The sequence below is a fragment of the Vanacampus margaritifer genome, chromosome 1, assembly GCF_051991255.1.
Source record: "Vanacampus margaritifer isolate UIUO_Vmar chromosome 1, RoL_Vmar_1.0, whole genome shotgun sequence".
Lineage (NCBI taxonomy): Eukaryota > Metazoa > Chordata > Actinopteri > Syngnathiformes > Syngnathidae > Vanacampus > Vanacampus margaritifer.
The window spans coordinates 7,711,478-7,738,673 of record NC_135432.1 but is presented as its reverse complement, the minus strand read 5'-3'; the positions used below and the strand labels follow the sequence as shown (position 1 = coordinate 7,738,673).

Sequence of the window (27,196 nt, the reverse complement as noted above, 5' to 3'; positions counted from 1 at the left end):
GTTTTAGTCTATTTTGAAGACATTTTGGAGCAGATTTTCTTTCGGCGATATCACACAAAACATTCCCCCAAAAATGCACAGGTGATATGTAATTAACCACAAGCCTGGTATCTAAGCAATTAAAGGAGAAACCATCCCTGCACAACTGTCAATAGTAGCAAAGAATCATCAGGGCTTATATTAGACTGCGCAAAAACATGCAAAAAAATTAAAAACAAACAGGCTCAATGTTACGATTACTGCAAAAGATAAGCCTTTCACATTCTTGCACAATAGTTGACCATTTCAGATGTGACAGGGGAGCATGGTCACAATTATGAAGCCTTCTGTATACACTATACACAAAGAGTTAATTCTTCACAGGAAGCTTTGTGACAACTACAGCCTGTGTCAGTCAGTACTCCACACTTTCATATTCAGTGAGACCTGTGGGGGCACACTGGGTAATCTATGTTTAGAATGTGTGTCGGACTTGTGCTGAGAAATGGAATCCCCATTTGGATTGACTGACAATAATCGCAGTGCTGTGATAGTTAGAATAATTCATCCCAATCAATGAGGTCAATGTCATTGTATGAACTTGCAGTTGCATTATTTAACCTGACGGGTCAAGAAGGCCGGTTAAAAAAAAGGGGGGGGGGGGGCAACGAAAATAGAGTTAGGTGGTTGAATTGCAAGGGCAGTTTTCAAAAAGAAACTTTAAGGGACCTTTACAGCAAGGCTGCTTGTCCTCACTCGAGACACACGGGCCGCCATTCTAATGTTAGCTTACATCGTAGCAAGACCACTTGGATGAGTATTTCAGTGGAAAAGCACAATTTCGGGTCTAGGACGCCGAGCATTTTGTCAGTTAGCGCGGACAGTCGGCTAGTTAGCAGGCTAGCAACATGCAGCAGCAGCAGACACTCGAAAGACAGGACACGCTCTGTTCCAAATAGCAGCGATATGGCACCACCTTTCCGTTCTTTCTTCCTCGGGATTTGAAAAGGCTTCCGAGGCCGCTCGTCGCTTCGTCTCTGGCCCGGCGTGGGGGAGCCGCTCCAGCTCCGGGCGTCTGCCTGCACGCTGTTGTGCCGATCGGGGGCTTCTTGCTCGGGTATTACACAGTCTCCACAGCCAGGCTGATCGCCATTTTGGTTGGCTGTAGCCGAGGTGGCGGCTGATGTCTTCGGGGGCTCGCCGCCTTCCTGGTGTAGGCCCGCATCCGTGTTATCCGACTCCCTTTTCCCCATCGTGCTGGGGTTTAGGGCCATTTTCGGGGCGCCGTGCACGACTTGGGGCGATGCAACGTAAACCTGTAACGAATACGAGCCGCTTGTCTCACACACATACGCCGCTCCTCAGCCTGCCTCCGCCATTGTGAAAATGACGTAGACGTTCTTCTCCACTGCATTACGCCAGCGTCACTGTGTTTACATACCAGCAAATCTGCGCCACCTAACGTCAGAAAGAAGAAGTGCGGAATGCCATGACAGTTGAGGGAAGCGTTGAGGGTCGCTGGTGTCAAATTTAATTGTAAGATAGTTCAACGTAACAAGATATAACACATTTTGTAAAATAAATAAATACATAAGTAGGCCTATAAATACATCTTGAAAGTTACGATATATAACTATTATTATTATTGTTATTATTATTATTATTATTATTATTATTATCATTATCATTATCATTATCATTATCATTATCATTAACATTATCATTATTATTATTATTATCATCATTATTATTATTATTATTATTATTATTATTATTATTATTATTATTATTATTATTAAACATTTGCTTTGTCTCTGGTAACACCAAAATAAGACTTATAATACTGTATATTTAAATGATTAGCATATGTTGGCTAACATAGTAAAGGCCTTACTCCCAATCAACTGTAGAATAGATGTCTAAATTATTCTACTGGTCTATAACTCACTGAATGGCTTGGGTCCTGAATACATTCAAGAAATGCTGATTGAATATGAACCCAGTAGGTCTCTGAGATCTGCAGACTTGGGTCAATTAGTGGAACCCAGTGTTCAAAGTAAACATGGTAAAACTGCATTTAGATGTGATGCTGCACACAAATGGAATAAGCTGCCAACATAGTGAAGTCAACCCCGAATGTAAATTATTTTAAATCCAGGTTTAAAATGTTGCTTTTTTTTCAATAAGGTATTCTGAACATTTTTAAATCATGTTTTCCACTTTAATTATTTTTGAAAACTACTCTTATTTCCTAAGGCTACCGATAATGTGTTTTAATGGTGTCATTGTATGTTCTTTCTCTGTTTTGCGTCTTAATATTATCTGTTTGCTGATACTTGTAGGTGTTGTCTTTGCTTGTGTAAAGCACATTGAGTCATTGTGTATGAAATGTGCTATAGAATTAAAACTGTCTTGTCTATTGACTTGGTTTTAGCATTCCTAAACACTAGGTGACGGACGTAGCCTCTTCCTTCCAATTTTCCGTATGTGACCCGAAGTGATAAATGTGTACCTGTACACAGTCCGGCACTTGCCAATGCCGCCATCTGCTGGGCAAATATTTCGAGACGAGACGAGACTTTTGCTGTCCTCATGCTGTGTGAAAGCGTAGAAGGCCAGACACTTGTGGGGGATAAATACTGCGTATTGATTCAACTCCTTTACAAAAATAAAAGTGATAGAACACAAACTCTGGAATATATTTGCAAATCCAAAGGTTTATTTATTTATTTATTTATTTATTTATTTTTCTCACCAAAAATAAGCACGATTGTTTCCCTGCTACTTGTTTGTAGTAAGAAGGGGGCGATGCTTTGTGTGTTCGGAAGATTTGAATGAAGGAAGCTAAATTCTGACAGGAAAATTACTGACAAATATAGTGACACCTGACAACAGTTCCTCCATTCACCATTTTCTGAACCGCTCCTGTACGAAGAATAAAAATATATATATATTTCTACTAGTACTACAACACGGTACAGTACTATTATTATTATTATTATTATTATTATTATTATTATTATTATTGTAGTGGAAAGATGTCTATGGGGAGAGATTGGTAAAAGACGTGAAAATCTCGGATGTATTTGTGGATCTCAAACACATGTGAAAATCACGAATTTATTTGTGCGAATATTTTTTAGACCAAACTCTCCCCATATTAGTAGGAGTACACGTCTGACGTCAACAACGCAGGCACGTGGCGTATCTTTACACAGACGCGAGTCATTAGTATGTCGTCAACGTTCACTCGAAATTGTTTCGTAAACATCGCCGTCATCAATTGCTTTTCGTTACACCGGTCAAGTTTAGTGTCAAATTTCTAAAGAGTGCTTTCTGTTCGAGCGCTTCTCATTTTTTTTGTGCACACAGCTAAAGACAGTGCCAGAAAGATGGAAACGGAAGAGGATGAACGAGTGGTGAGTTTATTTTAAATTTATAACGTCATTAGTTTGAAGAAAATTTTTTTGTTGTACATATCATATTAATGCAGCCTACTGTAGCATACTTGTTATATACTATACTGGGAACACTTTTCACAGTTTTCACTTTATATTAGTAAATTTAAATTAAAAAGTACAGTATACTATTTATGTATTGTGCAAGTGTGGAGGCATTAAATGTTAAGAACAAGTGTAATAGTTTATGAGTACAGGCCAGTTATTGTAATACTGTATAATAAGTCGATTAGGCTTATATGTTTATTATTGTGAGGTAAAACATAGTCGTAAAGTGCAAAGTACACTTTTTTCATGACTTTCACTTAGATTACAACAATGTAAATGTATCCATGTCAATAAGCAGAAGCCGACATCTCACAATAAAATTATGGAGCGACGATGGAGGAAAGTGCAACAACAGCGACTCCATTTACCAATGTATGTTTTCAGCTCAATCATCACTATTCAGTCATATCTAAAGCAATCCTAGCTTGGCTTACACAAAGACTGTCACTCAAATTGCAGGCCAATTGGCTTCCTGCAAAGTGCCAGCTCTATGGCTGCGTCCCAAGCAGTGGAAGCTTACAAACAGAACAAAGAGGGGGGCCGAGTTGTGCGCAGTCCATCACCAGAGCCTCAATTCCCTCCAAGTGTAAGGCAATATTTCAACAAACCAATGTTCACACAACTGTCACAAATCATTCTATATATTAAAGCAATATAACGTGTTATGTTTCAACATTTGCCTTACAGATGCAAAGTGAGGCTCGGAAGCACAGAGTGAGTTGACTTTTTGAAAGAGAATTCTAGTTGTGGTGTATTATGCATTCATGCATTCATTTAAAAAAAAAAAAAAAACGATTTACCTATTTCTTTGTGTGCAGATGAACTACATATTCTTGAGGCAGTGCATAGAAAGCCGCCCAGTCATTCCCATCCCGCAGGAGTGGTTGGACACCATCGACGGTTCAATCCCCCCTCAACTTAAAGACAGCCCTCAGAAAAACAAACTCCTAAATCAGCTCCTTACAGAAGTCAGCGACAACTTCCACGATGTTATCATCAAACATACAGGTATTGACAATTAGCAGTGTGTGTGTGTGTGTGTGTGTGCTGTACTCCTACACTTTCTGAAAACACTACATGCGTTCATTTAAGTGGACACATTCCTGAAGGAGCCACAATGTGAAGAACCTCTTCCGGAAAAACAGACGTCTCTTCCACCTGAGTGAGTGTTTTCTGGCCGCATACGATTTGTCCTCAATGAATAAACAGTCATCAACTGAGTTTTTATGCGGCCTTTGTAAAATTGATTTTCTTTTGTAGTATTCTTGAATTTTCCAAATCACGACGTGAGAGCTTTATCGCAAACCGGAAGCTGATGAGGGTAAATTTGCACATTTTGCATCCCATCATGCAAATTATTCTTGAAATTGGACAGGCCACCTTTTCTTCAATGGCCTTGGTGGATCTTAGAGGATATCGGTATGTAAATGCAAAGAACGTCAAATAAGCAAGTACTCGTGCTGTTGGACAAAGTTGGACATTATTGCTGTGCAGGGCTTTGGGACCCGTTGATGGCAAGGAGTTGCATAAAGACCTGGCTGTAGAATGTGAGACAGCAGAGGAACAAATCATGAATACCTGGTTCCCCAAAGTCATCAATTTATTAACAAGTCCAAAAACACTGGGTTCAGTTAAAGAAGATGTCATGGAGTCCTTCTTTGACTGCGCCTGCACCCTCATCTCCAATCAGGTGGAGTTCTGCCGTCGTCCATAATCCAACATTGCTCTTTTGAGTTATTTTTGTCTTCAGCCTTACATTTTCATTTGATTCATTGACACGGTCGTTTTCTCCTTCATGACGAGTTTCCATTTGATTTGTCTTTTCCGATTAATTCCCAGCTGAAAGCTCTGCTTCAGAGGAGCGTGGAGGGGTTTGTCTTCCCGTTCCATCCGGACAACTACCACTTCTTACCCATCTTTCATATGACCCTGACATTTCATGATGAACAGATGGGAATATACCCCACCTTACTGGAACTTGAAGCAGATGTTTTTGAAATTCTTAACGGCATTACAAATACTCTGCAGGTGAGCTCACGTGTAACAGATCGTTTTGTGCCAAATCCCCCCCCCCCCCCCCCCGCGCCCCAATCTGCATATTGAAGTGTATTTATTTAGAGACGCTTTCGATCCATAGAAAGTGCAGACGGTTCAGTCATGGCTGGCAGAATCCACATCTGTGTTTGTGGATGCCAAGGCCCCTGATCACACGCTTGCTTGGGCTCATTTCACTGTATCGGCAACCGTGCGCAAGCATCTAGAAGAACCCGATCGATACTTTCAGAATTACGGTGATGGAAACACAATTTCAAATCATTTCATCAGCCACCTAATTATTTTTAGTCCGTGCTTTTCTAACATACTATATTATTTTGTAGTTGACAACTATGACTGGTTAGTCGATGGAACTGCTCAGACACGAGTTGAGACCTTTGTGGGACAAACTCACTCATTTGCTGAATATATTGAGGTGAGAATACACAACCTGGCAAGTGTACCGGACCACTGCTTGCTGATGAATGTCGGTGTGCGATCTGACCGTGCTTTCCAGCAAGTGGAAGAGTTTCGTGACTTGTCAAGGAAGCTTGGCAACCTCCCAGCAAAGGTTCACTTTCCAATGGTGGAATTGTATTGTGAGGATCTGAACCAAGGACTGTCTAAAAAAGCAAAAACATGTGCTGAAATACTTATAAGCAACATGAAAGATAAACACACTCAGCAAAATTTACAGTGAGTCTCATTCTTATTGAAATGTGTCCATGGTGAACAGTGCTCTTTTACTGCATGGAATTGTTTTGTTTTTGTTGAAAGGATCATCTCGGATTTTGAAACCATCCAAGAAACTGCTTTGAATGTGCCCGTGACTACCGATGAAATGGCACAAATGATTGCATACATTGAAGTGACCAAGTCAAAGGGAATTGCGCTTCTTCATGAAAGGATAAAGGTACCATTTACAGACGTACTTATTTCTTGCATGTTGTTGTTGCACGTGTGTACTGTAATTGTTTTTATGATCACAAAAGCACCATTACTCATTTCAATCTCCTAATGTTTTTGCTCCTACAATATGGCAGAAAGCCTACATCAGACTGAGCTATCTTCTAGATGTCCACATTTTTGAACCAGAAGACCTCGAACTAAATTCAATTGTCTTTAAGTGGCCATTGAAAATCCTTGAGGTGTTTGAACTCAGCGATGAGGTAATGCTCCTGTCTGTCAACGTGTTTGAAGATAGTTTTCTTTTCAAGTATGCTCATGGTATGGATATATATATGTTTTTAGGTTTTCCTGGAGGCCAAGAGTAAAGGGGAGAAGGAGATGCTTGCTAAAAGAGAAAGGGTCACGGTCCATCTGGTCAAGCTGCAACGAAGGGTTGACGAGTTCCCTCACTGCTCTGAGCTTGATATGATGCAGCAGGTACAGTGAATCATTTGTACTCTAAAAAGAACTATAACAACAGTTACTGGATCTTCTCACCCACTGTACTTGAAATCTAAAAACTTTTATTTCTCTTTTGTACAGTATATGGCAGATATCAAAATAGTTCAGACGCTTCTTCAGGAGGCTGAGGAGGCAATTGAAGACATCCACAAAGATGAAACCTTTCATGAATGGGACCAGTCGTTTTACCCAGAAGTTGAGATCATTAGACAGAGTATTGAGCCATATCAAAAATTGTTTTCATTTATACTGAGGTGGCAGCGCTCACATAGCAGGTTTGATTTCAGTTCTCTCCATTTTGTGATAAGATCAAATATTCCATCAAAGCTTTCTAATATCTTCTCTGTGAACAGTTGGATGGATGGTTCTTTCCTGGAACTCGATGGTGAAGGAATGGAAGTGAAAGTGGATGAGTTCTTCAGGGATATTTTCAAGACGCTAAAATATTTTCAGCAGAAAAAGAGCAAGACTGAACAGGCTACCAAAAAGATAACAGGAGGATCAACCAGACGACGACGTGGTGAAGAAGAAGTGGAGAGTCCTACAATTGTCTTGTGCTCCACTGTACTCGAACAGGTCAAAGATTTCAGGGTAGGCAACATCAGCTCTAAAAGTGATGCACTCAGATCCCATGGTCATTTTTTCTAACTCGAATATACCATTGTGTTTTTGTTGACAGGAACATACTCCTTTACTGACTGTCCTGTGTAATCCGGGCATCAGGGATCGCCACTGGACGCAGATGTCAGACATCGTTGGGTATGACCTCACTCCTGACGCTGGTACAACACTACGCAAAGTTCTCAAACAAAACTTAAATCCATACCTGGACCAGTTTGAATCAATTAGTGCTGCTGCCAGTAAAGTAAGTGCTCCTGTTAGGATTTCAAAAGGAAAAGTAACGCTTTACTAAATATATATATCCTCTTATTTGCATGTTACAGGAGTTTTCCATGGAGAAAGCCATGAAAAACATGGTTACTGTTTGGGATGTTGTTTCTCTCCAGCATCAGCCTTACAGAGACACTGGTGTGTCCATCCTGACTTCTTTGGATGAAATTCAGGCATTGCTTGATGACCAGATTGTGAAAACTCAGACAATGAGGAACTCACCGTTCATAAAGCCCCTTGAAAACGAGATACGGGTTCGTTTTAGGGTTGCATGAGCAGATGATGATGACTAGATGTACAATGATTTATTTGGCTCAAGGCGATATTGTGTACGTCTTTTCTCAGAAGATATTGATCTGTTTGGTTGATTAGGTTTGGGAGGAGACTCTTCTTCGCATCCAGGAAACCATTGATGAGTGGCTGAAGGTGCAGGCACAATGGCTTTACCTTGAGCCCATATTTTGCTCTGCTGACATCATGCAGCAAATTCCAGAAGAAGGACGACTCTTCCAAATTGTTGACAAAAACTGGAAGGAAGTCATGAGGCACTGTGTTAAGGACTCAAAGGTAGCCTTTTACATGTGATATCGCTGTATTCTGTCAATATCTTGTGGTCTGTGGATGACAATAATCATGGAATTGCCTTCTACCAGCTTCTGGAGGCAACCTCAATGCCTGGTCTACTAGAGAAACTAATAGAGTCCAACGACCACCTGGATGTCATCATGAAAGGGCTGAATGATTATCTGGAGAAAAAACGTCTCTTTTTCCCAAGGTGCACAGAGCAATATCATTTTTCTATCAACCCTGCCCATGCCAGATATCAATGCCAAGTGTTGATAACTGTTGAATTGCTGCATGTCACCCAGGTTCTTCTTTTTGTCCAATGATGAAATGCTGGAAATTCTTTCTGAGACCAAGGATCCACTGCGTGTACAGCCCCACTTGAGGAAGTGCTTTGAGGGTATTGCTAAGCTAGACTTTCTACCAAATCTCGATATCCAGGTAGGGATTCAAACAGTGCACTTGCTGCATGGCAGCAGCAGATTTGGTTGGTACACTTCAGATGCTGACTGTTTTTCTTTTTAACACAGGCCATGTACAGCAGTGAAGGGGAGCGTGTTGCCCTAATCCAACTCATTTCCACATCTGAGGCCCAAGGAGCGGTAGAGAAGTGGTTGGTACAAGTGGAGGACTTGATGATTCGCAGTGTCAGAGATGTAGTGGATCGCTCTCGATCGGTGAGATAACTGAAATACTTTAGAACGTGTGTAAGTTTTTTTTATGCAAGTCCACTGTGTGCATGAACATTTGCTCCACTAAAGTATAAACCCAACACGTTTGTTTTCGGCTCCTATTTTTCATGAATAGAATTAAACCAATGGTTCTTAACCTTGTTGGAGGTACTGAACCCCACCAGTTCCCTATGCGCATTCACCAAAACCTTTTTGTTAAAAAATCTAATTATTCTTTTGAAAATAATCTTTTCAAATTCAAGACATAGGTATAGGGTTTACTGGTGAACAAAAGGGACAGGGAGAGTACACCCTAAAAACAGCTTGGTCAAATTTACCAATCTAGCTGGTATTTATGTGTCCGACAGATCCTTTTTTTTTTTAAACAACCACTCTAGAATGGTGGGTGTTCTCAACCAATATATATTAGTGATTGAGCCAACCGATACAAATTGGTCATTCTGACCAAGATTTTGGTTAATCTGTGTTCGAGGCTGACATTTTTTCGGGAATCCCGTGACCAAAAAGTACCACTGACCCATCCCCTGAGGGAGCGCTGAGCAGCAGCAGGGGCCACACTTGGGAATCATTTGGTGATCTAACCCGTCAATTCCAACTCATAATGCTGAGTGTCAAGCAGGGAGGCAAATGGGTCCCGTTTTTATAGTCTTTGGTATGACCCAGCCAGGGATTGAACCCACAACCTTCCTGTCTCTGGGGAGACACTCTACCACTGGTAGGTGTGAACTGGTCACACCTAGTGATCTATCTAGACACACATTTCCATTTTTAAACACTATATGTAATAAAATAATAGTTAATGAATGCATTTAGAATACAATAAATTGATCCAATGAATATATTTCCAATTGATCTATCTAGATTTACTTTCTATTGTAACCAATTTCTTTGGTTGCTTGGCTAACCAATAAAATTGGTATGCCCGTAACTACCCGGAATAGTCTATGTCTGACCAATCTATTGGTTAATCGAGCCAATATGAGCTTAACCTACTAGATTGGTAGTTTTTTTAACCAATCCATTTCCGGGTGTAGTCTTTTCATCAAATCTGGTTATCTTCACCTTGAATTGAGAAAGCATTGTGTTTAGTATTCCCCATCTCAATGCAGTTTAAGGAAATGTTAATTTAGTTTTGCTAGGTAGCTAGTTGTACTGGACTAGAATTGCTCAACTCTATATTTGGAGAGCACTTTTAGAAAAAACACCGTTGTTTTCTTAAGAAGGAACCCAGAGTCAGCAGATACAATGAAAACAACAGAGGCCCCAGAATTGAATTCTGTGGAACACCTTGCGTTCTGTTACAAAGTACATGTGAATTCATATTGCACGTATTCGTCCATATTTTGTCTAGCGTAGATACTGTTGGTATCAAGTATAATGGTTGTTTCAACAGGCCTATGCTGAAACCCCTCGAAACCAGTGGGTGAAGGAGTGGCCTGGGCAGGTGGTGATATGTACCTCGCAAATGTTCTGGACCTTGGAAGTGCATGAAGCCATCAGGGGAGGGCTCGAAGTAAGGTTTAGTCATTCTTTTTAATTACCGTAAAGAATACTGAAAATGAATGAGCGCACTGTTTAATATCAAAATGTTTATTAAAGAGTTATGTGTCGCCAACCTGCCTTTAAATAACCATTTTCATCTTATATGACATGACACCTTCTTAATAAAAGAAAACTCCAATGAAAATGATAATCGTGTCTTTGATGGCCTCAACAGGGTGTGAAAGACTACTACCAGCAACTCCAGATACAACTAACCAACATTGTGGGGCTGGTGAGGGGGAAACTACCGAAGCAAACACGGATTACTTTAGGAGCACTGGTGACAATTGATGTCCATGCCAGAGATGTGGTTATGGAGCTAATTGAGCACGGTACCTCATGGCACAAAGGACCACTTCACTATGTTGTTTCTCTGTTTTATCAACTTCTCTTTGGGAATAAGATACAAGTGAATTATTTTTTTTACAGGTGTAGCAAATGAAAACGATTTCCGATGGCTAGCCCAGCTTCGTTATTACTGGAACAACAACAATGTTCGAGTTCGCATTATTAACTGTGATGTCAAGTATGCCTATGAGTACCTGGGGAACTCTTTCCGTCTGGTCATCACCCCACTGACTGACAGATGCTACAGAACTCTGGTATAAATAACACACTGATTGACATTGGTATCTGTCAATTTTTTACTCAGTGTTTCTATTTCGGTATGGAATAATGTTAATGCTTTTACAGATTGGTGCGTTTTACCTTCATTTGGGTGGGGCACCCGAGGGTCCAGCTGGAACCGGAAAGACAGAAACCACCAAGGATCTAGCTAAAGCATTAGCTGTGCAATGTGTGGTCTTCAACTGTTCTGATGGACTGGATTATCTTGCTATGGGCAAAGTAACAGACAAATGTCATATCCGATTCATGATTTCTACTTCTAACAAAGCTCTTTGTGTTCTTCTGCATTTTCTCAGTTTTTCAAAGGATTGGCTTCTTCTGGAGCGTGGGCTTGCTTTGATGAATTCAATCGTATTGAGCTTGAGGTCTTGTCCGTAGTGGCCCAGCAAGTCCTCTGCATCCAGAGGGCTATTGAGATGGACTTGGAGTACTTTGACTTTGAAGGAACCATGCTCAAACTTAACCCCAACTGCTTTGTGTCCATCACAATGAATCCTGGTTACGCAGGCCGCTCTGAACTCCCTGATAACTTGAAGGTCTTCTCACTTAATCAATTAATACACTTTGGCTTTTTTTTCACAATGTGTATTTGGACTTAGTATCACGTAACTGTGAAATAAAGCAACGTAATTTGATCACAACTTGCGTTTTTCTATTTATCTCAACATGGTGGTGTTCTTTTATGTTTCTCAGGTGTTGTTTCGAACAGTAACCATGATGGTCCCCAACTATGCTCTGATAGCAGAGATCTCTCTCTATTCATATGGATTCCTCAATGCCAAGCCTTTGTCAGTCAAGATTGCAATGACTTACAGGCTGTGTTCAGAGCAGCTTTCCTCCCAGTTCCATTACGATTATGGCATGAGGGCTGTCAAAGCTGTACTTGTGGCTGCAGGAAACCTCAAACTCAAGTATCCAGATGAAAATGAGGACATACTGGTACTGAGATTTAGACAACCATCGGTTTCTATTTTGTCTAAACACCTTTGTTCTATTTAATTAATTACATTTTTCTGTGTTAACGTTTAGCTTCTGAGATCTATAAAAGATGTTAACGAGCCTAAGTTTCTTTCGCATGATATTCCACTGTTCAATGGAATCACCAGCGATTTGTTCCCTGGCATCTCCCTTCCTGAGGCTGATTATGAGGTAAGTTATGCCACTGTCATACTTAACCTATTTCTTCAAATCTCTACATGCATGCAGATTCACGCTAGATGGTACAGTGTACTGTATATAGTATGTGCTGTATATTACATGAAATCATATCTTTGGCAGTTATTTTTGGAAATTGCACTCCAGTGCTGCGAAAAGCACAATGTACAGTCAACACAGATCTTCATAGAAAAGATGATCCAGACATATGAGATGATGATAGTCCGGCATGGGTATGCAACTTTTCAAATTCCAGATTACTTCACTTGTATGTGTTTTGTTACATATTTTGTCCGAGAAAGGACTGCATTTCCCATGAATTGGGTCAACAAGAAATTGCAAGTTACAACCTTTATGCTTCAGGTTCATGCTGGTGGGAGAGTCATTTTCGGGGAAGACCAAAGTGCTCCATGTTCTTGCTGACACACTGATTGTGATGAATGAAAAAGGCTACGGAGAGGAAGAAAAGGTGATCTTCAGGACATTGAACCCAAAGGCGATCACCATGGGACAGCTCTTTGGACAGTTTGATCTTGTTTCTCATGAGGTGGGACCTTGGATCCATGTTTTTAAAGCCCAAATTATCTTATAGATCTTATTGTCTTTTTTTCTTTGCCTTAGTGGACAGATGGTATTGTGGCCAACACGTTTCGTGAATATGCATCAGCTGAAACACCAGACCGTAAATGGGTAGTGTTTGATGGTCCCATAGATACGTTGTGGATTGAAAGTATGAATACTGTGCTGGATGACAACAAAAAGGTACATACAGTACTGTATACATAATACATGTGTTTTATATTGTGATTTATTACTCCATCGCTGTTGTTTGTATTCACGTCACAGTTGTGCCTGATGAGTGGAGAAATTATTCAAATGTCCAATCAGATGAGTCTAATCTTTGAATGCATGGATCTCTCACAGGCTTCTGTAAGTTTGGAGTGACAAAATGAGTGACTTACAAAAGTGTTCCGCTATATAATGTTGCTATAACGAACTATCCAATGGGATCTAGCACTCAATGCCAAGTCTTATGTAATGATGGCGAGCTTCGAAAATGTCTTTCCTATGGCAGCCTGCCACAGTCAGTCGATGTGGTATGATCTACATGGAACCATCTCAATTGGGCTGGGAGCCTTTAGTTCTCTCCTGGATGAACACACTTCCTGAGGTTTTGCAAAATCCTGACCATAGCAATCTGCTGCTAGAACTATTTCACTGGCTGGTGCCACCTGCCTTCAGGATAGTGCGTAAACACTGTAGAGTAAGTATTATGCATGGACTAACCAAGATGCAAAGACCAAAGCAGTTTTCACCAATTTAGAACAAACAGGAATGTTATCATGTAATTACTTTTTCTTGACAGGAAGTTGTGCCCACAACCAACTGGAACAATTCTGTGTCCTTGTGTAGACTTTTTGAGATGCTGCTAACGCAACCACTCGAAACGGAGACAAGTGATAAAACTATTCGCACTTGGATCATGGTATAAATATTTATGTTTTGTCATAATATTGGTTAGAAACTTGACTAAAAATGTCATGAAGGGCATATTTGCTCGACATATATTTCTTTTGACATTTGCACTGGTTGTCTAATTTAATATTGTAGGCAGCCTTTTCCTTCTCCTTGGTTTGGTCTGTGGGTGGCAGTTGTGATTCAAACAGCAAAGATATGTTTAGTGAGTTCATCAGGGATATAGAAGCTGGAAAATTAGCAGATCATCCAGTTCCTGATATTGTGGGCAAATGGGAGTGCCCAGTGGATGAGAAAGGCCTGGTGTATGACTATTTCTACGAGGTACCACTGAATTACATCATTAGGAAGCTTTTGTCTTTTAAATCTTTATAAATGTATAAACACTCTTGTGAAGTCTAATCTAATATCTTGTTCAGTTTAAAGGAAAAGGCAAATGGGTTCACTGGAACGATGCCATCAAAAATGTCAACCTCGGGGATAAAAACACCAAAGTTCAGGACATCATTGTTCCGACCATTGACTCTGTTCGCTACACCTTCCTAATGGACATTTGCATCACCTATGGAATGTGAGTATGTTTGTATTGTCACAGACATATATGAAGTGTAGGAATTTGTCCAATTGTGTTAATTGTTTTAACATTGCTTTCTCTGCTCAGGCCTTTGCTGTTGGCTGGCCCTACTGGCACTGGAAAGTCAGTGTATGTAATGGAGAAGTTGATGAACGGTCTGGACAAAGACCTCTTTTTACCCCTCTCAATCAATTTTTCAGCCCGCACCACTGCCAACCAAACACAGGTCAGTTGGAACCTAGCCTGGCAAGCAACACCGACTTTCTTGAAAGACAGAAGTGGATCTGGAAAAGCTGCCATTGCCACTGCCACTTTGCTGTTCAAAACAAACCGTGCAATTAAATTTATTTGTTGTGATGTATTCTTCATGAGCAATGCCACTCTTTGGCGGCGGAATTCCATTCAGAATGGCGCGTGGGAGATAGTTTGGTACCTTCAGCATTAAACTCAGTTTTAAATGTTCAGAAACACATAGTCATTAAACACCCCAGCAGCTGATGTCACTGGAAGCATTTATTCCAAATGAAGACTGTCAAGATCAAGATTATATATGAATGGACTAACAATGATGCTTACTTGCCGTCACGAAAAGTGAAGCCACTGGCGGCCATCTTATGTTGCCACTCACAAAGGCTGCCTAACTTGAATTTCCATTGTCTGTTTGGTTAGGTTTGCCCCGTCTCAGAAATGCGCTTGATGGAGACTGTGTCCAGACTCACTCGCTGGTACAGCAACGAGTCTGGCATGAATGATCTTGCAACTTTGACTGGCCTCATTCTTTACTCTTTGTGTTTTGCAGAACATCATCATGGCCAAATTAGATAAGAGACGGAAAGGTGTGTTTGGCCCTCCCATGGGAAAGAAATACCTCATATTCGTAGATGATGTGAATATGCCGGCACTGGAACAGTTTGGAGCTCAGCCTCCCGTGGAGCTTCTTCGACAGTTTATGGATCACAGGAAGTGGTATGAGCCATTGCCACCTCAACACCAAACAAAGAAGGACATTGAATAGAAGAAAACAGAATGTACTGCTTGAGTAATCAATGATTTTCTGGCAGGTATGACCTGAAGGATACGTCCGGTATCAAATTAGTTGACATCCAGATCATTACTGCCATGGGTCCTCCTGGTGGGGGGAGGAATGCTGTGACGTCTCGCTTCCTACGCCACTTCAACATTTTTGGCATCAATTCTTTCAGTGATGAGACCATGGTTCGCATCTTCTCCATTATGGTCGCATTCTATCTAAAAAACAATGATTTTCCACCGGAATATTTTACTATCGGCAGCCAAACGGTGACAGCAACCATGGAAGTGAGTCCTCCGGATATGACCAATACACTCACATTCCTGTCAACTAGCACTTGTTTTTCCAATACTTGAGTTTTCTTAATGTTTTTCCAAAGGTCTACAAGCAAGCCATGGAGAACTTGCTTCCGACACCAGCCAAGTCTCATTACACTTTTAATCTGCGGGACTTCTCGCGTGTTATACAAGGATGCCTGCTTGTGAAGAGCAAATCTCTGGAGAACAAACGGACTATGATTCGTCTGTTTGTCCATGAGGTCTTCCGTGTCTTTTACGACCGTCTGGTGGATGACAAAGACCGAGCGTGGTTCTATCAGCTGATGACCAAGATCCTCAAAGATCACTTCAATGAAGCCTTTAAACAAGTGTTTGATCACCTGAGGCAAGGTTCTAAAGTATGTTAGTTTTTGTTTTTTGCTGTTCTGATTGTGGATTCACATTCAGATTCAGACCTGTCTTGTTTCTAAAAATGACGTAAGGTTGAAAGCAATTTTAATTTGGTATGTTTTTTGTCAGTTGGTCGAGCAAGACATGCAGAATCTATTGTTTGGCGACTACATGCAACCCGACCTCGATATTGAGGATCGCTTGTATGCCGAGGTGCCCTCTGTAGAAAGCTTTGCTGAGGTGGTGGAATCATGTCTTGTTGAATACAACCAGATGAACAAGAGCCGCATGTATCTCGTCATCTTCCGGTAAATCAAAATTACAGCACACGGTCAATTAAACACAAGGATATACAGTATATTGTATTGAAAATAGCTGCATTCATTTTTGTTTATTAATGTTCATTTTTTTCTTAAGAAAAACGTTTGCTTTTGATAAATGCATACCTAAATGGCATTAACACGGACACTACGCTAAAGAAATTATGTCTGATGTAGCTATGTTTTGGAGCACCTGTCCCGTATAAGCCGCGTGTTGAAGCAGCCAGGAGGAAACGCCCTCCTCGTAGGAGTGGGAGGCAGCGGACGCCAGTCCGTCACTCGTTTGGCCACGTTCATTGCCCAGATGAGCCTTTTCCAGCCTGAGATCTCAAAGAGCTACGGCATGGTTGAGTGGAGAGATGACCTCAAGGTCAGTGTTGTGCTTGTGATCTGCACACATCGCAAGTGTTATGAGATTTGGTCTCCGAGTGTGATGTAACATATTTTAACATGACATTACAGAAGCTGCTCAGGGATGCAGGTGTGAAGGGTCAAAGAATCGTTTTTTTGCTCACTGATAGTCAGGTCAAAGATGAGGCTTTTCTTGAAGATGTAAACAGTGTCCTGAACACAGGAGAGGTGCCTAATATGTTTCCCATGGATGAGAAACAGGATATCATTGAGGTACGACATGAAAATTAGTACTTACAACGTGCATTTGCAATTTGTTCTTACATTTAAGTCCTGAACACTCGCCTTAACTGAGGCCAGTGAGGCATGCAGTTCTTTGTATGTTCTTGTTTTTGTGTCTCCCTGGATGAGTTGGCACTGCACACTTGGAGTATTTTTGGTTGTCCAACCTCTGCTGGGAAGGTCCGCTACTGTTGCTAACTTTTTGGATTTTTGGACAAAGGCTCTGACTGTGGTACAGTGGTTTACTGGAGTTACAAAGCCTTTGAAATTTCTATTTAATGACTTCCAGTTAACTCATGATCAAATATTTTTTTACATAGTTTTGGATTGATAAATCAGTACGGAAGATCATAATGTATAATTTAATATAATATAATAATCATAATGGCACTGTATGTATTACTGTGTGTTGTGAGGTGGTGCTTTTTACCCTCAACTCTAAATGATTTTTATCCTGTTAGACCATCACAAGTATGGAGTTCCACATTACGCTACATATAATCTCATTGTCTTCCCATTTCCAGACAGTGCGTCCCATTGCCCAAGCGAAGAATAAGAGTGTAGAGTTGAGCTCTTTAACTCTGTTCAACTACTTTGTGGCGCGTTGCAAGCAAAACCTGCACATCGTTGTGGCTTTTAGTCCTATCGGTGACGCCTTTCGTAATCGTCTGCGCCAGTTTCCATCTCTTATAAACTGCTGCACCATTAACTGGTTTCAGGTAGGAAATAATTATCAATTATTTGTTTTTGCTGGCATTCAAACCTTTTCAGGTCAACTTAATGTGACCTTCTCTAAGCTTTTGAATGCACATTTCAACGAGAAGCTTAACGGCAAAATTCACAACGAGCGTTTGATCCTTGAATCGAGCAATAAATGTCCTGGTTCAATTAGAGCTGGTGTTTAAACAGTCGTCTCATCATGCTGTTCACATTTTGAGACCAAGATGACAAATACCAATGGATCAACATTACCTTGCCATTGTGATGTTTCAAACTGGACGTTATCAGACAGAAGAGGCCAGAGTGTCATCAGCAGGTTGCAACAGAGATACCAAGAGACTGGAAGAGTCACAGGAAGATGTAGAAGTGGACGTCTTTGACCGCTAAACTCCAGGCACGTTTTAAGTGCCTCTCACCTCCCGTAGTGTCACTTCAGACCATTCGAAAGCGTTTACATCAGCGTAGTCTGCATGCTAGATGACCTGCAAGGGTACCTGACCACACTACCAAGCACAGGCGTCATCATCTTGCATGAGCCAGGGAGCATTTCCGCTGGACGAGGGACCAGTGGGCCTCAGTGCTGTTCTCTGATGAAAGTAGATTCACGTTAAGCAGAAATGATGGCCGCCAACGATTTTTGAGACGAAAAAGAGAGCGCTGTGCATCAGCCACTGTTGACACCGGACAAAATTTTTGTTACAGTGTGGGCAGGTGTATCCAGTCGGTACAGAACTGCCCTACAATTTGTGAATGGTACAGTGACAAGCCCATACTACCTGAATAACATCATTAATCCCTTACATGAACAACACGGGCCTAATTTCATCTTCATGGACAACAATGCTCCAGCTCATCGAGGTGGCATCATCAGGGAACGGCTGTTGGAGACTGGTGTACCTCAAATGGAATGGCCTGCACTTTCTTCAGACCTGAATCCTATAGGAAACCTGTGGGATCCGCTGAATCGTCGTGTAGAGGCTGGAAACTCTCCACCCCAGAACCTCAATTACATGAGGGAGGGCTACCCTTCAAGAAGAGTGGGATGCCACGCCTCAGCAGACAATGAGTCGACTTGTGAACAGCATGAGACGTCGTCAAGCTGTAATTGATGCACAAGGGCACATGACGAGTTATTGAGATGGTTGTGGTGTACCCACCATTGTTGTTAACTTTTCTTTCAGGGAATTGTTTGGGATGAGGAAATCGCCAGTGCATCCTTCTACAGTACTCAAATGTCCTACTTTAATCATATGATATCACTAGCGTCAACTTTTTAAATTTTCCATAAATTTCACCTGAAAGCCAAATATCCCTAACTTTTTGTGAGTAGTGTATATTTTTCCTGGTTGGAGAAATATAGGGTTTTATGCTAGTATTAAAAACTTATTTATCTTCACCCTGACAGCCTTGGCCGGAGGAGGCCCTTGAGCGGGTAGCAAACTCTTTCCTGCAGCCGCTGGGGATGAAAGACAGTGAGACGGCGGACGTTGTACCCATCTGCAAAACATTTCACACCTCTGCCAGTCAACTTTCAGAGAGGTGTGACTCACTAAACAGAAGTAAAAATTTGAGTATCAGCTTCTGTTTACACTTTTCTATCCTTTGCAGATTCCTCTCTGAGCTAGGTCGCCATAATTATGTTACACCTACATCCTATCTGGAGCTCATGGCAGCATTCAGTCAACTCCTCACAATGAAAAGAGATGCTGTCATGAAGGCAAAGAGGAGATACACCAACGGTCTGGAGAAACTAGCCTTTGCTGAATCTCAGGTATACAGTATGTTACAATTTGATTTGATCCCCATTGTAAATATGTAATGGTTTCAAACTTCTTTTTTTAAATACAGATATTATGTATTGTTTTCTCCAAAACTTCAAGCTAAAAGTAACATAATGATGTAAATTAACTAAATTGTGATGTCACAATTTAGTGCGACCCAATTAAAGATTTGTTTTCAGAAATAGACGGATAACAAAAGCGATATATATGTCTTAAGGGTGAGAGGGCACTCACACGACTTAAATTGTCATACATTCTATTATAATGTTGTTTTTCTTTGATATGCCCTTTTAAACATTATGTCCCTGAAGGTTGGTGAGATGAAACTGGAGCTGGTTGACTTGCAGCCCAAACTGGAATTGGCACAGATAGAAAATGAAAAAATGATGAAGGTAGCGCGACATAGAGCAGTAACAAATCAAAATTGCATTTTAGAACCTAGAAAAATCTACAGAAATTGGCAAAGCTTACTGTGATGGCAGGTGATCGCAGTGGAGTCTGTGGAAGTGGAAGCAACGAGTAAACTTGTGGGTATTGAAGAGGAGGCCACAGCTATTCAAGCTGCCGAGGCCCAAGCTCTAAAGGATGAGTGTGATAGTGAATTGGCTGAGGCCATCCCTGCCCTGGAGGAAGCAACCTCAGCTTTGAATACCTTAAAGGTGAGAACACCCCTAAGGCAACATTAGCCTTGCATGTGACCTTTTCATTGACCCTCAGACCTTCCTTCTTGATTGCAGCCTGCTGACATCACTGTTGTAAAATCCATGAAGAACCCTCCTGATGGAGTAAAGCTGGTGATGTCAGCTGTATGTGTAATGAAAGGATTGCCTCCAGATAAGGTGTTAGATCCTGCTGGGTCTGGGAAAAAGGTTTGATCTTTTAAAATATGAACAAAAGAAAAAAAGCATTAGCCAGAGAACGTAGCATTTATTTTACTTTCTTCTTAATTTCCCAGATTTTGGACTACTGGGGTCCAAGTAAGAAACTGTTAGGTGACATGAACTTCTTAAGGGATCTTAAAGAATACGACAAAGACAATATTCCTGTTAGTGTCTACACTGTAAATCATGATTCTCAATGCATTAAGAAGAAAACTTCCAAGTTATTTCTACACTTTCTTTGTTACAGGAGGAATCAATGCTAAAAATCCGCGCTACCTACATGACTAATCCTGACTTCAGCCCTCCTAAGGTGGCAAAAGCCTCCTCAGCAGCAGAGGGTCTTTGCAAGTGGATCAAAGCAATGGAGTCCTATGACAGGGTGGTGAAGGTGTGACTTTGGTTCTTTTGCGCATAAAAATGAAATGCAACTTGTGCGTCCAGGGTATACTCACTTTTGTGTTTTTTTTAGATTGTGGCTCCCAAAAAGGCCAAACAAGCAGAGGCTCAGGCGACCCTGGCTTCTGCTATGGCCACACTATCAGAGAAGAGAGCCCAACTAAAGGAGGTTATGGACCGTTTAGCTGACCTGCAAAGAATATCTGAGGAGAAGACAGAGGAAAAAGCCAAGCTAGAAGCCCAGAGGGATTTGTGTCAACAGAAGTTGGAGAGAGCTGAGAAACTCATTGGTGGTCTGGGTGGGGAGAAAACAAGGTGACGAATGGCTCAACACTTTTTTATAAGAAGAATTGCAACTATGACAGCATGCCATTAAGTAAACATGGTTTTCCTCAGATGGTCCAAGGCGGCTGAAGATCTGCAGAACACATACGACAACCTTACCGGAGATGTCCTTATCTCTGCTGGTGTCATGGCCTACCTGGGTGCTTTCACTGCTAACTTCAGACAGGAATGCACCAACCAGTGGATCAAATTGTGTCAAGTAAGTCTTCAAATTCCTTTGTTGGCACACAAAGTCTTTGATTTCTAACATGTATGTATGTTCTCATCATTTTACTTTATTTCTAGTCTAAGAACATTCCTTCATCAGACGACTTCTCTCTCAGTAAGACCCTGGGGGATCCCATTAAGATTAGGGCATGGAACATCGCCGGCCTTCCTACTGACTCTTTCTCGATTGACAATGGTGTCATTACCAGTAATTCACGTCGATGGTGAGAAGCTTTACACAGACTAAGGCAATTCAATGGCTGCATTCCGCACCACCGCTAACTTCAGTCAATTACAAAGCCAGTCGGAAGGAAGAGTACAAACATAATTTCTCTGCCTTTATGGTATTGTGAAACATTTACTCATTCAGTCCCAGGACTGTCCTCATGTTGCCATGCTCTTACAGGCCCCTGATGATTGACCCTCAAGGTCAAGCCAACAAGTGGGTGAAAAATTCAGAGAAAGAGAACAAGCTGCACATTATCAAATTAACGGATGATGACTACATGAGAACCTTGGAAAACTGTATTCAGTTTGGAAGCCCTTTGCTACTCGAAAATGTAGGAGAAGAACTGGACCCTTCTCTGGAACCTCTTCTCCTCAAACAAACCTTCAAACAAGGTGCCAAAAATGGGGCATTCTGGCAAAAAGGCCACCCGAGATTGAAAACTTCATGTCAAAATGATAACTGTCGTCATGCTTGTTTCACCCAGGTGGCGTGGAATGTATAAAACTGGGGGAGAGCATAATTGAGTACTCCCGAGAATTCCGCTTCTACATCACCACAAAGCTGAGGAACCCTCATTATCTACCAGAGCTGGCCACCAAGGTGTCTTTGCTCAATTTCATGATCACCCCAGAGGGCTTAGAGGACCAGCTGCTGGGGATTGTGGTTGCCAAGGAAAGGTACGACATATTTGACTGAACATTCACTCAAATCTTTGGTCTTTTTATGCAAGCTTTGTTCTTCTTCGTTTGCTTTGCAGGCCAGAGCTTGAGGAAGAGAGAAATGCTCTCATCCTACAGTCAGCTGCAAATAACAGGCAGTTAAAGGAAACTGAGGACAAGATCCTTGAAACACTTTCATCCTCGGAGGGAAATATTCTGGAGGATGAGAGTGCCATTCAAGTCCTAGACTCTGCAAAGATCATGTCCAATGAAATTACAAAAAAACAAAAGGCAAGTACAAGGCTCAACATAAGCGATCTCTGTTACTGATGTGATGATTCTATTCTTTGACTGCAATGTCTCAATGAATTTGCCAGATTGCAGAGGAGACTGAGATCATGATAGCCGAGTCTCGAGAGTGTTACAGGTCTATTGCCAAGCACTCGTCTGTCCTGTTCTTCACCATTGCTGACCTGACCAACATCGACCCAATGTATCAATATTCTCTCACCTGGTTTGTCAACCTCTATATAAACTCGATCCAAGACAGGTCAGTGATGCACACAATCTTTACTCGGTAATGAGTGCAATAGGATCATACTGATAACACTTATGAGCCTTTTTCTATTGCCAGTTGATGCTCAAATTTCACAATGCTTACATGTCAAGCAATTGGAGTGTGCTGCACTGAAAAACCTCTCCTGTTTTTATTTAGTAAAAAGTCCAAGATTCTGGAAAAGAGGGTCATGTACCTGGTGGACTACTTCACCTATAACTTGTTCTGCAATGTCTGTCGCTCTCTGTTTGAGAAGGATAAACTTCTCTTCTCCTTCATCCTCTGCTGCAATCTGCTTCTGTGAGTGTCACAAACATTATAGGGATGAGAACGGACTCAGTTGGTTCATTCTTTTGCCTGGTACCAATAAAACAAATACTGACATTTCCATCAGAGCTAAAGATGAGATTGAGTACACAGACTTGCTCTTCTTGATGACGGGAGGTGTGGGCCTGCAGAACACGCTTGCTAATCCTGATCCCAGATGGCTCCAAGATAAGAGCTGGGATGAGATTTGTAGAGCCAATGAGCTTCCTGGCCTAAAAGGAGTCAAGTGAGAAAATGATTCATATTCATTTTTATTTCAGTTCTATTGGCTTTGAGTAAGAATATTATTCAACATTTTTGAAACGGTTTCACATTAATTGTGTTTATTCCACAGAGACGCTTTCATTGCAACCCCAGAACTTTTCCAGCCTATTTTTGACAGCAAAGAACCTAGCATTGTTCCTTTGCCCTCACCCTGGGATAATAAACTCAATGAACTGCAGAAGATGATCATTGTCCGTTGTCTCAGGCCTGACAAGATTGTGCCCGCTGTAACCAATTATGTCATAGTTAAGATAGGGAAAAATTTTGTTCAGCCTCCTCCCTTTGACCTAAGCAAGAGCTACAATGACTCCAACGCCACCATCCCACTAGTGTTTGTGCTTTCTCCTGGTGCTGATCCCATGGCTAGTAGGTTCTGCACTTGACTTTTGAAACGTCATGTCGTGCTGACACTCAAAGATTCATGATACATTAACGCTTCACAGGCTTATTGAAGTTCGCAACTGACAAGGAGATGGGAGGGAACAATTTCCAGTCAATTTCTCTGGGGCAGGGCCAAGGACCCATTGCTTCCAAAATGATATCCAGCGCCATGCAGAATGGGACATGGGTGTGTTTGCAGAACTGCCATCTGGCTGTGTCCTGGATGTCCACCCTGGAGAAGATCTGCGAAGACTTTACTCCTGCAACATGCCACGAAGACTTCCGACTTTGGCTCACAAGCTACCCTTCGCCCAAGGTAAAGTGCAACCTGATGATCTGTATGCCAATTTGTACAACAGTTTGGCTTTACCTAGTTTGGGCCCTGAAGCTGCCTCCTCTCTGAAACCAGTTTCCAGTGACCCTTCTGCAGAATGGAGTGAAAATGACAAATGAGCCTCCGACAGGATTGCGACTAAACATACTGCAGTCGTACATGTCAGATCCTGTTTGTGACCAAAACTTCTTCAATAACTGCACAAATAAAGAACTGGTGAGTTAGGGGGTTCTGATATGATTTGACCACAATGGAGTATATTCAGGTTTATTTCTTACATCAATTCAACTGGATTGGCTGTTAGGTCTGGGAAAAGCTCCTGTATGGCCTGTGCTTCTTCCATGCACTTGTTCAGGAGAGAAGGAAGTTTGGCCCACTTGGCTGGAACATTCCTTATGGCTTCAATGAGACTGACCTTCACATAAGTATCAGACAGCTCCAGGTAATCATTATCACTCATAAAATTGCTCCCATCACATGCATCCTAAGGCATGTATGTCCTCTGTCTTCCTCTATAGTTGTTTATCAATCAATACGATGAGGTGCCCTTCGAGGCCATAACTTACCTGACCGGAGAGTGCAACTATGGTGGACGCGTAACTGACAACTGGGATCGGCGTCTCCTGAACACCATGTTGGCCGACTTCTACAACAGAGATGTTGTGGATAAACCTTCGTTTCCTTTTTCACCTAGCGGTGAATATGTTGCCCCCCCTAAATCTTCCTATGACGATTATCTTCGATTTATTAGGGTAAAACATTATATCATAAATGTCGTCAGTAGTTGGTTTATGAGACTTTCAACAGCGTAACAAAACCTTTTGTGACATACCAGGAGCTTCCACTCACCCAGCACCCAGAAATATTTGGGATGCACGAAAACGTGGACATTTCCAAGGACCTGCAGCAGACCAAGGTGTTGTTTGATTCGCTGCTTCTCACCCAGGGAGGAGGCTCTAAGGGAGGGGGTAGCTCTGGGAGTGACAATGCATTGTACGACATAGCCAGTGACATCCTCACTAAGGTATGATGGATCGGATCATATATTTTCATTTGTCCATTTCAATGTGTTGTACTGGTTTGCCACTGACAGACTGAGTTGAGGCGCATCTTGTTATGAAACTAGATTTTTTAATGGAGTGGATGTAGACTTGACTTGTTGTAGACTATGCCATACATATTATAAGTAATAATGGTGTTTATTTAATCTCATCAGCTTCCAAATAATTTTGACATCGAAGTATCGCTCAATAAGTACCCGGTGCTCTACAAGGAGAGTATGAACACTGTGCTTGTCCAGGAAATGGAGCGCTACAACACGTATGGACTAACACACTTTGTATAGAATTTGATGTGGAGTCAACAACCTCATCTGACCTGTTTTTGCTTCTCAGGCTTTGTAGTACCATCCGTGTGAGTCTTCAGAACCTGCTAAAGGCCCTCAAGGGTTTAGTGGTGATGGATGCAGAGCTTGAGGGAATTGCAAATAGTTTGGCAGTGGGCAAGGTTCCAGAGCAATGGGCCAAGCGCTCGTACCCGAACCTCAAGCCCCTGGGCAGCTACATTAATGAATTTCTCACAAGGCTCAAGTTTTTGCAGGTGAGTCACAACGGTCTCGACATTAGGATGTTCTGTCCATTTCACATGAATTCTGTGTGCCCATAGGATTGGTTCGACTTCGGGAAGCCCAGTGTGTTCTGGCTGTCGGGATTCTTTTTCACCCAGGCCTTCCTAACGGGAGCTACGCAGAATTATGCCAGGAAATACAATGTTCCAATTGACCTGTTGGGCTTTGATTTTGAGGTCAACACACACTTTTCCAACAGTCAGTCATGAGCATAAAGACTTATTTTAGCTATTTCATGTGTGATGTTGTGATTTTTCCATCAGGTTCTACCAATTGATCAGTCAGCCACGCCCCCAGAAGATGGTGTCTACATTAATGGATTGTTTCTTGATGGAGCTCGATGGGATAAAGAAAGGTGACCACAGAAGGGTCTTTTACAATAATGATCATGATCATGAAGTTGACCAAGAAAAGTAACCTTCAAAATCCAATTGTGTTGTTTCTATCATTAGAGGAGTTTTAGTGGAGCAGTATCCCAAAATCCTATTTGACACGATGCCCATTATCTGGATAAAACCCAGTACGTATGCATTTAGATGCTTTTGGTACACTGGCAGCATAACCCCTTGTGTTGTTTTTCCTTTCTCTGTGTTTTTACTTCATCTCCATGTTGACATAGTTGATTCTCTTTCCCCACTGTACAGCAAAAGACATCCCGGATGAATCTGACGGTCGCTATGTTTCTCCTCTCTACAAGACCAGCGAGAGGAGGGGCACCCTCTCTACAACGGGTCACTCCACCAATTTCGTCGTTCCGATGTTGTTGCCCACCGCCAAGCTCCCTCGGCATTGGATCAAGCGTGGTGTGGCGCTACTCTGTCAGCTTGATGACTGAGAGTGTTACAGGCCAATATGGGTTATTTGTTCCAATCATGTGACAAGGACAAGATATAGTATGTGCAAGTAATTTGGCTTTGGTTTTAGCAACATATGTTTTTACACAGACAATGTTGTAATACATGTATACAGACCTTATCCTCTGCAAGAAATGACTTATATTACTACAGCTTGTTTTGACCGTCATCTTCGTATGTTTCTGTCTGTACAATATTTGTCCATTGTGGCTAAGGCGCGCACACTAGAAAGAAGACATCATGATGAGCAAACTGTTAAATTATCTACATTCTATTGAAATATTACTGTATGTTTTTTTAAAAAATGTTACAACAATTTTTATTTTTGTTTTTTGCTTTGATGGGAGGGAGGACCCACACTAATGGCATTTCCTTTTATTTCAAAGTGGAAAAATGATTTATGGTGCAAATTTTGAGTGACAAACACTTCAGTATATGTTCAGTGCTGTTTTTTGTGTGTGTGTGTTTTTTAAGCTCTTAGCAAGGTTGGGGGAGCAATCCATTAAGACCACATTGTATTGTTGTCGCTTGTCA

The 27,196-nt window shown here is 41.5% G+C and overlaps 2 protein-coding genes across 5 annotated transcripts in view; one reads left to right on the top strand and one right to left on the bottom strand.

Annotated features, from left to right (window-relative positions):
- The window catches only part of tasorb (transcription activation suppressor b), a 30,210-nt gene extending 14,516 nt beyond the window's left edge, over positions 1–15,694 (bottom strand). For 2 of the 4 annotated variants that reach the window (XM_077568814.1, XM_077568821.1), the window contains exon 1: positions 956–1,597. In XM_077568814.1, the coding sequence (XP_077424940.1) occupies positions 956–1,253 (298 nt within the window). In that variant the 5' untranslated portion in view covers positions 1,254–1,597. Of the gene's footprint in view, positions 1–955; positions 1,598–5,970; positions 6,143–15,318 lie in introns of those variants that run through there. The other 2 variants (XM_077568840.1, XM_077568830.1) reach the window with 2 other exon arrangements.
- Positions 3,388–27,113, top strand: LOC144060050 (dynein axonemal heavy chain 12-like). Its single transcript, XM_077579186.1, is given in 73 exon segments — positions 3,388–3,398; positions 3,945–4,071; positions 4,173–4,199; positions 4,304–4,493; positions 4,578–4,647; positions 4,746–4,904; positions 4,980–5,175; positions 5,325–5,513; positions 5,623–5,776; positions 5,864–5,955; positions 6,037–6,215; positions 6,297–6,432; positions 6,563–6,688; positions 6,771–6,905; positions 7,011–7,204; positions 7,283–7,520; positions 7,609–7,794; positions 7,874–8,074; positions 8,193–8,387; positions 8,474–8,595; positions 8,690–8,825; positions 8,915–9,061; positions 10,470–10,589; positions 10,794–10,950; positions 11,048–11,220; positions 11,312–11,464; positions 11,542–11,781; positions 11,939–12,184; positions 12,275–12,394; positions 12,524–12,633; positions 12,764–12,947; positions 13,022–13,162; positions 13,247–13,330; positions 13,476–13,664; positions 13,767–13,886; positions 14,012–14,200; positions 14,296–14,447; positions 14,538–14,676; positions 15,250–15,416; positions 15,512–15,767; positions 15,860–16,180; positions 16,278–16,456; positions 16,646–16,838; positions 16,931–17,092; positions 17,626–17,820; positions 19,227–19,360; positions 19,430–19,592; positions 19,914–19,994; positions 20,085–20,261; positions 20,340–20,471; positions 20,558–20,647; positions 20,731–20,871; positions 20,953–21,194; positions 21,276–21,423; positions 21,510–21,655; positions 21,838–22,052; positions 22,145–22,337; positions 22,418–22,610; positions 22,697–22,869; positions 23,035–23,175; positions 23,270–23,428; positions 23,537–23,832; positions 23,910–24,163; positions 24,257–24,397; positions 24,486–24,623; positions 24,700–24,933; positions 25,017–25,205; positions 25,398–25,501; positions 25,576–25,780; positions 25,847–25,984; positions 26,072–26,163; positions 26,261–26,328; positions 26,453–27,113. Coding segments are annotated over 73 exon segments (11,778 nt in total). The 3' UTR covers positions 26,644–27,113.
- Positions 27,114–27,196: the final 83 nt, after the last annotated feature.